Source organism: Pararge aegeria, chromosome 10 (assembly GCF_905163445.1).
Source record: "Pararge aegeria chromosome 10, ilParAegt1.1, whole genome shotgun sequence".
NCBI lineage: Eukaryota > Metazoa > Arthropoda > Insecta > Lepidoptera > Nymphalidae > Pararge > Pararge aegeria.
This window is the reverse complement of record NC_053189.1, coordinates 7,164,513-7,177,381: the sequence shown is the minus strand read 5'-3', so window position 1 is coordinate 7,177,381 and position 12,869 is coordinate 7,164,513. Positions and strand designations below refer to the sequence as shown.

At 34.9% G+C, this 12,869-nt stretch overlaps 1 protein-coding gene across 1 annotated transcript in view; it reads left to right on the top strand.

Annotated features, from left to right (window-relative positions):
* The first annotated feature begins 260 nt into the window (after positions 1–260).
* Positions 261–12,869, top strand: part of LOC120626678 (suppressor of lurcher protein 1-like) — a 377,806-nt gene continuing 365,197 nt past the window's right edge. The window contains exon 1 of the mRNA XM_039894293.1: positions 261–451. Coding sequence (XP_039750227.1) covers positions 436–451 — 16 coding nt within the window. The 5' untranslated portion in view covers positions 261–435. The remainder of the gene's footprint in view (positions 452–12,869) is intronic.

The following is a 12,869-nucleotide window of genomic DNA, read 5'->3' as shown; positions in this document are numbered from 1 at the left end:
TGAAAATTTCCTTTCCTATGTCACGGAAAAGGAACAAAAGGTATTAAGTATCAACTTAACTTTGTTAACTTTGTTAACGCAACCAATAATTGCGTTAACAAAGGTATTAAGAAAACCTTTGTTAACGCAATTATTGGTTGTTATTGGAAATAATATAACGTTCGCTTGTCCACATTATTAACCAACTACCCTCCTATTCCTTATAAATTTTTGCCTTTATTCGCGATGCGATGTGACGGCCGCATAAAATTGGTACTCGACCGTTTCGCGAACTGACATAATATAACGATTGTGTGTGTCTACGCATAACCGCACCCTGGAATGTTGTGACGTGGTGAGTGCTGTTGTTAAACTCGGCAGATCCTGCGATGTACTGTATTGCCAGTGAATGTGTGGCATGCCGGTGCCCCTAACTGCTCGTCGCTTAAGTATAGGATGCGAACCTGTTCAGGTAAGTGCACGATCCTGAATTCCTCTACGTAAAGCCTAAATTAAATTATCTTCATCTGTAAAAGCTTGCCTTTTGAAAATGGATTGTGTGTCAGTTTCGTTTTCATTCGTTAATATGAAATTTAAATTGGCCAATCCTCATGGGGCAAGTATGGAGACTAAACTATAAAACCCTCTTTCCTTAGTTAGTTATGAGAAATGGCTCTGGTCCAGTAGTATTTTGAAATTAATTGGCTGAGGATGTTGACTATGGAACTAAGTTTTTCCGATCCGTAATCAATTTAGATTCGATAGAGCTATGGAAGTTAGTGATAGATATTCATTTAAAAGCAATGTTATGTGCGAATGTTTTGAAATTTAAAGAATGTTTGTGTGTATGTATGAATGTAAATAAAATGAGTGTGAATAAGGTTGCGCCAATTTAAATTTCATGATGATTTGATACAGTAATCTGAAACTTTAATCAATAATATACTTATACAATTCTGAGAGAGTAAAATGTCCATTCATATATAAATACTATGTAGGTACTACAATAATATGGTCTTTATTAGATCTAAAAAAGGTCGATCATTGTTTTATATCAGACCTTAATATTTTTCTGTTTTCTAAGTTAGTTTGATCTTAAATGTAAATATAGCTGTCAACGCGTATTTTTTATATAAACTGTTTTAATTAATTTCTCCAAAAGGGAAATAAGTGCAAAGAGAAAATATGATACGGAAAGATGTGAAATTAAGTTTTTTACTATAATACTGTAATACCCCATCAGTATAGTCATTATCATCATTACTCGTCCACTGCAAAGTACGGGTCTCCTTTCAGACTGAGAAGGCCAAGTGTGGACTGTTTGACATCACACGCCTTCGGAAACGTAATGACAGACATGTCGGTTGCCTCATGATGTGCCTCCTTTCTTAAGCATGTGATATTTAATTGTATAAATTTAAAATGTAGACAGAACTCCGAAAATTTAATGGTGCGTGCTAGGTATCTAACTCAGTCCCCACGAAAAGGAGGCCGAGACGGAAAAAAAACAAATTCAAATTCAAAAATTGAAAATTAATTTATTTCAAGTAGGCCTAATATAAGCACTTTTGAAACTTCAAGTATGTCTGTTTGTAGTGAGTCTACCACCGGTTCGGAAGGCAGATCCTACCGAGAAGAAGCTGGCAAGAAACTTAACAGCAAAACAAATATATATAAAAAATAAAAAATATATAAATAATTTAAGACATTTTTCAAAGTAGCTTTTTGAAAGCCAATGCGATCGTATATGTTAAAATATATAGTAGCAGTAGTATACTGTGTATGTATCTACAAATCTAATATAGGCCTGGGATTTGGTACTACATAATATAGAAGATTAGACTATAAGCAGTAACTATGAAGATATGGAACAATTAACTGGCGTTACATAATAGCCTGTCAATTAAGATCCCTACTCACTTGAGCTTAGTATTTGACTATTATATTAAACCTAACACTTCCATTATTATATATCACCATGTTACTCAACAGTCTATATTTGCAATAAGAGTATAGTAGGTAGGGCATTATAGTATTTTACGTATTTATGAGCTGTTGAAGTTTGTAATAAAATTTACTACAATAGGCCAATCGATGGGCATTTATGAGTACATACCAATTTGAAGGGGTAGAAATAATATAACTGTGATAGCTACAAGACTTTCAGCAATGTGATACTGACGTTAAGAGGGTTAAAGATGCACGTTGGTCAAGAAGAAGTGAACAATAAATTTAGCCGGTTTAATTGTGCTATACACTCTCCGATAATTATATGCCCTTAAATAATAACAAACTATTTATTAGAGAGACATTTGTAAACAAGAGCCTTAAGTTGTAACGAAACGGTGATATAGGAAAAAAACTACGCTCCATTATTATATATTATGATGCTATTTACGGTATATTATAGTTTTAGTGTCCACACAAGGTTTCCTTTTAATTTTTTTTATATTTTTTTTTGGTTTTTACCAACACTGGGAGGAACTATCAATTCTATAAATTTAAAACGCATATAAAATTTTCCGGAACCGACAGGATTTGAACCTGGGACTCTTTGGCAATCGCGGCCTGAGCGTTTTCCCCAATTAAGCTACGGCTCTCCTACCATCGATGCCGAATTTAGTATATACCTTTCACATCAGTAAAATAGTAAGTACGTCATCTAGTAGGAAACGATGCAGTTTCGATCTACTTTTTCAAAGGTCCATATTACAATGAGACTCGTTTGAAACAAGAGATGACACATTGCTTTTTTTTATAATTTTATAAATTTAAAAAATCCGAAAATTTTTATATGCATTTTAAATTTATAAAAAGGAGTCCTTAGTTGACTAGACCAAAGTATATCATGGTCGAAGTCCACGAAGTAACTAACACGTGACCTAAATATTCGTTGCCGTTAAATTGAGCGGGAGCTGAAATGTTTCGGTGTAGAACTAAACACAATGTGAGAGCCCACTTAAGCGAGTCGGAAAGAAAATCTTTCAGGGTAGTTAAACATAGTTTATTCGTTACCTTAAGTGATGTGTATATAATTAATGTATTGAAGAATTTGGTAAAATAAGGTATTAGTCTACTTTTATTGGATAACCTGCCAGGCGCAGTGCTAAGCGCTTGCAGAGGTTTATAAGTGGTAGGTGGTCTGTGGTCTTCGGTAGGTTTCGACCATGGCTAGTGCAATTGCAGTCAAGGACCAACTTGAACTGGTAAATAAAAACCTGCAAGCTGTAAGTATCTGCATATGCAAACCACAGTAAAATCGGGCTAGTATTTTTCAGGAAAATGGTAAAACAGCAAAGCCAATTTGGAAAGCATCATGCCCTACTGGTCTATATTTTCTAAAACTAACTAAGAATAATCCCACAAAATAATACGTATCTACTTTTAAAAATATTTTTGGTTAAACTGACTGCAGAAGCATCTTGTGAACCATCAAAAGATGTTCTCATGTAGTGCAAATACTGCATTTGAACAGATCCAACCTTTAGGTTATATTATGGCTTATGACTATGTCTGTTTTTTCATCACGGCACGGCTCTCCTCTCAGAATGAGGAGGGATTTAGGCCAAAGCACCATGGTAGCCAAGTGCGGATTGGTAGCTTCACACTCCTTTGAGAATGTTATGGAGAACTCTCAGTCAAGCACGTTTCCTCACGATGTTTTCACACTTAAATTAAAAACGCACATAACTGTGATAATTTAGAGGTATGTTTATATGCCATAAATAGATGTAGCAATCAAACTAATCCTATCCCCCTTACAGGGTGTTTTAGCTTGTTTGTCGTTTTCTTACGAGACATGCATAATGTTTCAAAATATAAATATAAATATAACAATACTTGAATTTAAGTAGGTTTAACCGGCTGACTATGCTGTGGAGTTTTCCTAGACCAGAGTACGTTTGGAATTGTCTAGTTATATTTTTAAGTTGACAACTGTTAGATAATGTGAATGCTTCGTCGTTCACTTTGATTAAGTTTGCATAAATGAAGAATTTCTGAATTTGAATTTAAATTTCTCGTTACTAGGCGCTCATAGAATGCGAATTCATATAAAATAGTGTTCAATTACGAGTTTGAAGTGTTTTCGAAAACGGAGTCAAGCGCGACTCATCTGACTACGAACCACAACTGCACTTACAAGAATTTAAATACATAAGCTCTGATGTTTACGACCCTTGCACAACACTTCGTATAGGATTGCCTTGTCATATAACCTAAATCCACATAAAACAGCATCGTAGTTTTATATTCCTTTTGTACTGTTCTTTATCAAAGAGGATTTTATCGAGAAAGTCAAGGAAATATCTTTTAAATTACCTCCTTGCTGTGGCACGTTTTATACGACAGGCGCTGTGTCCAGGTTAAAATACTAAGCTACAAGCTCTCGAGAAATTGCTACTACTAAATTACTTTGAAACCACATTAAAGGCCTTATAAAATACTTAAAACAATAATGTCATGCACCTTATTTAACACTGTTATTTATTGTATAACAAATTAAATATTATACTTATAATAATTATCTTTCGAACGTTATTTCTGAATGGGTATATTGCAAATCACTTCAACTTTTCTTAAATTTATTTTTGACAGTGTTTACAGTAGGGTTCAACAGCATCCTGAGCATATATTTTATTTCGTTATTTTTCTAAAGGATTTTGTACTCGTTTATTTAAATTGATGCGTATATTGGGTACTTTTCGCAAAACCCGAGAATTGGTCGATTGATGATTACAATTATTTATACAAAAATCCATCTACATCCATACTAATGGTATAAATGCGAAATGCTGGCTGTTTGCTTCTTTGTCTACCTCAACCATCGTTGCATCAATCTGGATTTAACACAGAAATAGCTGGCAACCTGGAGAAGGACGTAATAAATCTAGCGGTTCCCGAAACACTCGCAGGAAGATACGGGCTGCAGCTTACGTATAAAAATAAATGCTTCAAGTTCATAGATTTTATCCCTCCGTTTTCATGGGAACTGGAAATAATATAAAGACTGGAAATAAAATGAAGTTAATGAATTCAACTTAAATTCAGTTTCTGTCCATTATAAATGCATTAGAAGTAGGAGTTATTCGTGTATTAAATGTACAAGCGTAGTTACATTATTCAAAACTCTGTCAGCTGGTCTGCCAGGTGCGAGTTGGCTGCCAAAAGTTTAAGTACGCCAGACTGCCTGAGGTAAAACTTTTCTAGCAATTTTTATACAGTAATCAAAGTGAACATGTTCTTGTGATACAACGAGTAAGAATTTCAGATAAATTTTGCAAGAAACGAAGGTACAAAAGCAGAGGTCTAGAGGTTAGAGCTTTTACACCGGAGTAGGTACTTACTTTTCAAAGGTCGCGGATTCTAATTACGCGAAAGTGCGACGCTAAAGACAGACTTCGTAAAAATAAAACAGATGGCTTTTTGCCTCGTTTTTCAACGATAAAAACTTAGCGAGTGTTAACGAGTGTAAACCTTTAGTGTCAGCGAATATCGTGCTATAACGCGCCGTACCTCACAATTTTGGATTTCTGGAATTTGAACTCTCAAACTCTATAAAAATTCTTTAATAAGATATTATAATTTCATTTAATATTTTTGAAATTTTTATTTTCCTATGTAGCTAATTAATTATAGTTTGTTGTTGTATTTTTGCCAAGTTAGTTTTTCAAACGAGTGTAGTTTTCACTGTCACTTCACAATAAAAATTATATGCTAACGATTCGTGAACGTCTCATTGAAAACTCTAGTTTTCATTCTATATCTGCTCTGATGCTTTTGCCCAGCAGTGGGAATTTTTAGGCAATAACTTTTATTTAACGTTTTAACAATTACTCCAAACTAATGATCTTGTTGACGTCCAATTATACTATTTCCTTCAAAAGATTTAATTTCAGTCGACTTAAAACTAAAGTTGATTAAAAAGATTAAAAGAGTCGCGACTACCGACAGTGTCTCTCCATTAATCCAGGGATTTATGCCGAGACAAAGTTAATTGGGGGATCTAAATGCGACGGCTGTCTTCGTTTTACTTCCTAGAACATTCCTGCCTTCCGTTGTAACTGTAATAGAGTTGTTACTGACTTGACGTGAGACTATTTCGGAAAGTCGCTGTGAATCTTTTTCAAAAAAAAAAATTAACCAATGCTAAATCCAAAAAAAAATATTCCCTATTTAAATATCCTATGAAAAGAAAGGTCGCAAAAATTTTGTGCATATCGCGCATCATGTTGCCTTCCGCTAGTCGTACCCATTAGATGCCATCACATCAAACTATTACAGTGTTTATAAAAAAGCAGCAATTTTAAGCTGTCACATAAATGATTACCGCCGAAGAAGCGTCGAGTACTGGCGACCGACTCTCATGATCTGCAAAGCAGCAAAATAATACCTACCAGTACCAATCTGATGTAAATCACCACATGAGTAAAGCAGCGCGACGGTAACGTGCCATACTGCAGACGTGTTTTCCACAAACTCCCATTGTGATCCATACAACACTGATGATCATGCCAACACACGGCAATTCAACCGTAGTTTTCACTTCAAAGTAAAAAGATGCAAAGATTAAAACTTGTCACGTATTGCAACTATAGCGAAAATCTACCTGATTCAGCCTTTTATTTATTTTAATTAAATTTTAATAAATAAACAATGTTATTTGGAAAATTCTACCCATGTAATCAAATTTCAATAATGTCTACCGTGTATTAATTTCGCGTTATCTGATATTAATATTGTGTTTACCGCAAGCTTTGTCCGAGGTCCGAGCCACATGCCGCGCCGGACTTAACGAAGATTTACCGACTTAGACCTGGTTTACATTCTATTATAACTATGGTTAGGTATACGTTATCTAAGTTGTGTTGTTGTTTATTTTGCTTTATAGGAATATTCTATACACGTGAGAGCTTATTTAAAGTACCTAGTAACATAATATACAATTTAGGGGTAATTGTGACTGATGTAGTGAATTTTTAAACTACTCGTAGTTGGAATTTTTTTGATGCCAGCTAGTTGGTTGTTGTTGTGTGTGCGTATGAAAGTTCGTGTGAATTACTGTTTTAATATTTTCAAATACTATAACCATTTTCTGTTGCCATATCCGTAACCACATAAGGTCACTGTGTTTTTTATAATAATTTCGTAATTTATTTTAGAGATATAACTGGTACAGGTGTACTTGTTATTTCTCTAAAATAAATGATCCCAGGTAAATGTTGTGAAATAAAAGTATCCCCAGCAAAGTAGGCCAAAGTACTAAGTTCTAGGCGTTCACTGTTGTTCAATCATGCTTAGATTCCACTTAGAGAAGTAGAGATCGTTTCACTGAGGTTTAATTCCATTGCATTCACGGTAATACACAAATCGCTGCAGCTCCGAGTTGATTAAAAAACCACTTTTCTCGCCTTGGATAAGTATATTGAGATAGGATAGCTGTATTTAATCTTGGATCCGATGGCATTATCCTATATTTTATCGTGTGATTTCATTTAAGCGATTCTTTACCAAAAAATATCTTATACTGTTTTAGGTTGAGATATAAAGACTAGCATTAGATATTTTCTCGAGTATTATTGTAACGGTAATAGCTGATTTTCCCAGATTATAAAGAAAATTGTCAGGACTATTGAGAGAACAGTAACTATACGAGATTAATTCAACCAATACATATGTGAATTCTTTACGGCGTCTGTGCTTCCAAAACGCTATCTATATACCTAGAGGAAAAAGGTCGAATTTGATAATCTTTTGATTTTCTTTAAATTTAATGACATGATTTTTAATCTATACTTACTCGTATAATAAAACTGTAATTGGAAGATTTCTGTACATTTAATATATTTTGAAAATTTTGACCGGGGAATGCTTTATTATCGATACTGAGTCCAAAACAGATTATTAATTAATTTTTGTCTGTCTGTCTGTCTGTCCGGGTATCACGTGAAAACTACTGAACGGATTTAAATACAATTTGGTACAGTGGTAGCTAATATTCCTGGTATACAAAAAGTTTCCTCCGGGAAATGGGGTGAAAGTTTTACCAATTTTACTTCATATCTCCGTTAAATTTGCACCGATTTTAATCATTCTTTTGTTTATTTGACAGTGTGTACTACCAAAAATGTATCGTCTAATTTTAATAAATATCTGATGAATACTGTCGGAGATCAAGGACATAATTCTTTACAGATAACAGCAAGGTGCATATACCTTGCTGTTATCTGTAAGGACAACGATCGAATGCATGCGTACCATCCTATTTATATGATAAATGCTAAAGTTTGTGAGAATAGATGTGTGGATGGATGGATGTATGTATGGATAGATGTTTGTTACGCTTTAACGCCACATCGAATGAACCGATTTGGCTAAAATTTAACAGAGATACCAACAATATAGTCTGGCATAGCTCATAGGCTTCTTTTTATCCCGGAAAAGCAAACAGCTTCTACAGGATAGCATCGCTATTTTCTCCCCATTGGTCTTTCAAAATCCGCGTAACGGAGTTTTCGATTGATTGAGATTTTTTTTTGGATAGGCATAATTGACGTGGTTTTTTTTAAGTCGTCTTATTCGCGGGCGAAGTCGGGTCCGCTAGTATAGTAATAATTGACGGAACAAGAATATGGGCCACCAAACGGTAAGTGGAAAACTAACTTGATGAATTAACTTTTGAATATTGGATTGGAAGCAGGTGTTACGTTTTCTTATATTTATTCCATGATATAAAATGATTGCTATTAACCGCGACAACAGGAAAATCTGTATGGTAAATCGGTCAATCCAGCAAACAGAACATCAAAAAAGTAGACTAACAATGTAACTCTTAGAAGTAGGCACTAACCTAAACTTAAATATTCAAACCAGTTTTTTTGATTTTGGAAATTTTAGCTTAAGGTTCATTAAAATGTCTATTGAGTGATAACAATGTTTATGATATATAAAGTAAGTAGAATGTATATTGTCACGATTAATGTTTTCGCTCATCTTTTCTAACACATTCATATTTTTGGCTGGATACACTCTCGCTTATTACATCGGGAATATAAAAAGTCACCGTGAGCAACAAGCGCGTGTGATAATTTATTAATACCAACGGAAAAATACACCTGCGTCTGTACATGACCCACTTCATAAAAATGTTTTCCGACTGTGACTGTTTGAGGTAAAATTAATGTACTTCTATAAGTATTACGTGGGTACTAGAAATGTTGTTATCACAGGCTCTCATCTCGGATATTTCTAGAAAGAAAAATATAGTATCTCCTCCTGAGCCTATGTGATAAGTGTAAATGAGTTATTTATTACACACTGAGATAAGATATATTTTTCGCGGGGGCTGCTGTTGCCAAAGAAAATGTATCATCGTCAACCAAGACCTATAACAGTCTACTGCTGGACTAACGGCATCTTCCATCGGGAGGGTCTGTCCATCACCACGCTGAGCAGATGGGTTGGTGATCGAAGTGGTTGGTAGAAGTACCACAGAGGATGCTGCTGCCCATTCTCGGTTGTTTTCTCTTAGTCGCCTCGTACGATACCCGCGGGAAAAGGAGGGGTAGTGACAACAGTATTCTGATTTATCGTCACCACGCGGCAGAGATTATAAAGTACACGAATCATAATTTTATGTTACTAACTTAGCGCAGGCTACAGTAAAGTTACGGTACGGTAGTTACGGTAAGCAAATACAAGTCTATGGTTTATAAAGTCATGTCAAAACGTTTCTAACTTTGTTCACGGTAAGCGACCTTGTTATTTCTCGAATTATTAAACAGATGAATATTTAAACAGCATTTGACAAACAAAGAACATAAATAACCATAATTTGAGTGGTAGCCTCCTATTACCGCACGTGACTCCTCTCTCATAGGAGGGATGGTTTAAAAACATAGGCCCACCAAGCTGCTCCGATGCGGGTTCATTGGCATTATCGAATATTGTCCCATTTTAGAGAAAAAAAAACTACAAATTTAACGTGTTCCCCGAGGCTTAGTGGTGGACCACGCCAATCTTCAGATACCGGGCTAGTATTGGTAATTTTAAACAAAATATGCGGCTTACAGGTTTTACATACATTAGCTCTATAGCTTTTTAACAGCTATACCTTGCTTATTTTTCATCAGTAGGTCAAAAAGTGCAGAATTGTATAAATTGCGGAATTTATTTAGGCCCTAATATTCTTAATGTGTGGTTTCCCTATCTTGGAATAAAGATAGACGTAGACAGTTTCAGGCAGAGCAATAGTAAAAAATATGTAAAAGTATATTTATTATTAAAACATACCAAGTACCACACGAAGTAAATTAAAAGTACGGACAAAACGTGGATCAAAAATGTGAAGGGTAAAATATCAGTTTACATTGACGATCTAAAGATAGTTCTCCGAAGAAAGGAGCCGAGACAGGTTTCTAATTATTACATAATATTGCGCTGGAATTAAATTACTTGGCTTAATGGGACTTTTCTAGAACTGTAAATACAGTTTCGCCAATATCCTTACAATAGAAAATGTGCAATTGGCTCACGTTTCAACAAGACGATAGCAATATAAGGAATTACACGCGTCACTAGTCCAATACAAAATTTATTGAGTGCCCAATAACTTTGTAATTGAATTCAAAGAATATATACATTGAATATTCAACAACACATTTACAAAATCCATAGTTCCATACTTATATTATAAATGTGAAAGTGTATGTGTTTGTTTGTTACCTATTTTCGACTCACCCGTTGCAACGATCTTAATGAAAGCCACAGATATATCCCGCATCCCGGAGAGACGGACATAGCATACTTTATATTCCAGAAAAATAAAATGTTCCTACGGGTTTTATAGCAAATTTTTTTTTTTTGTTACCTATGTTTGGCTAAACCGCTGAACAAATGTTGACGTAATTTGGTACAGAGATAAATTGAATCCTAGAGTAGGTACAATGAATACTTTAAAATACGAGAACATTAAAAAAAATCTGATACATTCCTGTGATAGCGTCACTGAAATAACGGAAGGACGGACGGGCGGACACATAAACAAGCGCGATGAAGGCTTAGTAATAGGATTAAAAACACTGAAATTGGCTGAACTCACGTGGCAGTTTGTTTAAAACCACTTCGCGACGAACAAGCTCATGAATAGGAACCCCAAATGGGTTTAACTAGTCGGACCTAATTGAGCAAAATCCATGTGTGTTCAGCCGTATCAAATAATATTATGACATGTAACAATCGTGTAGCAAGTAACATCAAATAAACAAAGAAATGAATACAACGACCTCTGTTAAGTGATCGCCGTTTTTATTTCTTCAATACGGCCAAAATCTCATGTTCGACAACAAACATTAGCCATGAGCGGTTCATGTCCCAATTTTCGGGATTTTGTTCCGATCTCTTTGTTCCCAGTTTCGTATTAGTTTGCTCGTTTTACTAGTTTTGTACGCTTTAAGTGCTTTTAAAGAGTTTTTTTTACTTTGTTTTATCCAATCAATAACTATAAAAGGCTTTGTCCTGACTGCCAGTCACTTACAGCCCAAACAGCTGAACGTAGAAATTTTGAAATTCGGAAAGAATATTCTCTGAGAAAAGTTATTTTTTAATCCTGGGAACGTGAGTTTGTATGAATGTCTTTGGCTAGACATTCAGTTAAAAAATGGTTTCTAAGTTTTAAAACTACCCGCAAGAAGGTTACGTGTGAACAAGGGGGTCGATGGTTTATATGAAAGTTCGTTCTTTTCAAGATATTTCTTAAGTTATATAGCTTTGCTTGTAGTTTGCTTTCTGGAGTTCAACATATGCATCTTCACTATTATCTCACGGAATTTCAGAAATGTTATAATTTACATTTTGGCATCCACTAGTAGAATAAAATGAAATTAAAAAACCATAACACTGTGACTAATGGATACTTTAGTATTTGGTCATCATCATCATCATCTTTATCACCATTACCAGCACACTACAGGGCACGGGTCTTCTCCTACAATGAGACGGGGCAAAACCGTAGTCCACCTCATGGAGTGTGGATTGGTGGACTTCATACACCTTTGAGAACATTATGGAAAACTCTCAGACATGCAGGTTTCCTCACGATGTATTCCTTCACCGTTGAAGCAAGAGATACTTTAATTTCTTAAAACGCCCGTAACTTAAAAGTTAGAGGCTGGGATTCGAACTTGCCAGCCCCGAAATTGAAGTCGAAGTCCTACCCACTGGGCTCTCACAGCAGTATTTGATAGTTACTAGTAATGAAGAGTACCTATACCTATACCTACTACACATTATTAAACTGATTCATTTTCCAGAATCTACACAAGATTGGGTAACTTAAAAAGCTAGATAAACCGTCCAAATGATTAAATAATCAGAATCGTTTAACAGTTGACCGATAAATAGAGTTACATCACATCAAAATATATTATTAAATATTGGTCGGAAGTAAGAAAGAGATCCTTGCAATCGGTGCCTATAGTCACCACAATTCACATGAGTAGGTAATAGAGTCTAGTGATAACACTACATAACAAAGTTCGGGAAAGTAACATAAAGTAGTCAATTAGAAGTAAAACTCCACAACTTTTCGTTGAACTTCTCATATTTAAACTGTTCTTCTTTTCTTCTCTTCCTTGCTCTTGCACATTCGTATTCGAATTATAAGGAATTTAAAAGATGTTTACAATAAGAACATTTTATTTTGGTGAGGTGGGTCATCTATCCCTTTCTTACACGAGAAATATCATCCTTTTTCTTCATCAATGCAAGCAAAACATTAGCTTAGCAATACAATTATAAATCTAGATGATTGAATTAAGAAAATACAGAATCCTCATTCAGCCATTATTGTATGAAGCTAATGTGCATCTATTGCATTGTGTTCAAAAACCGTG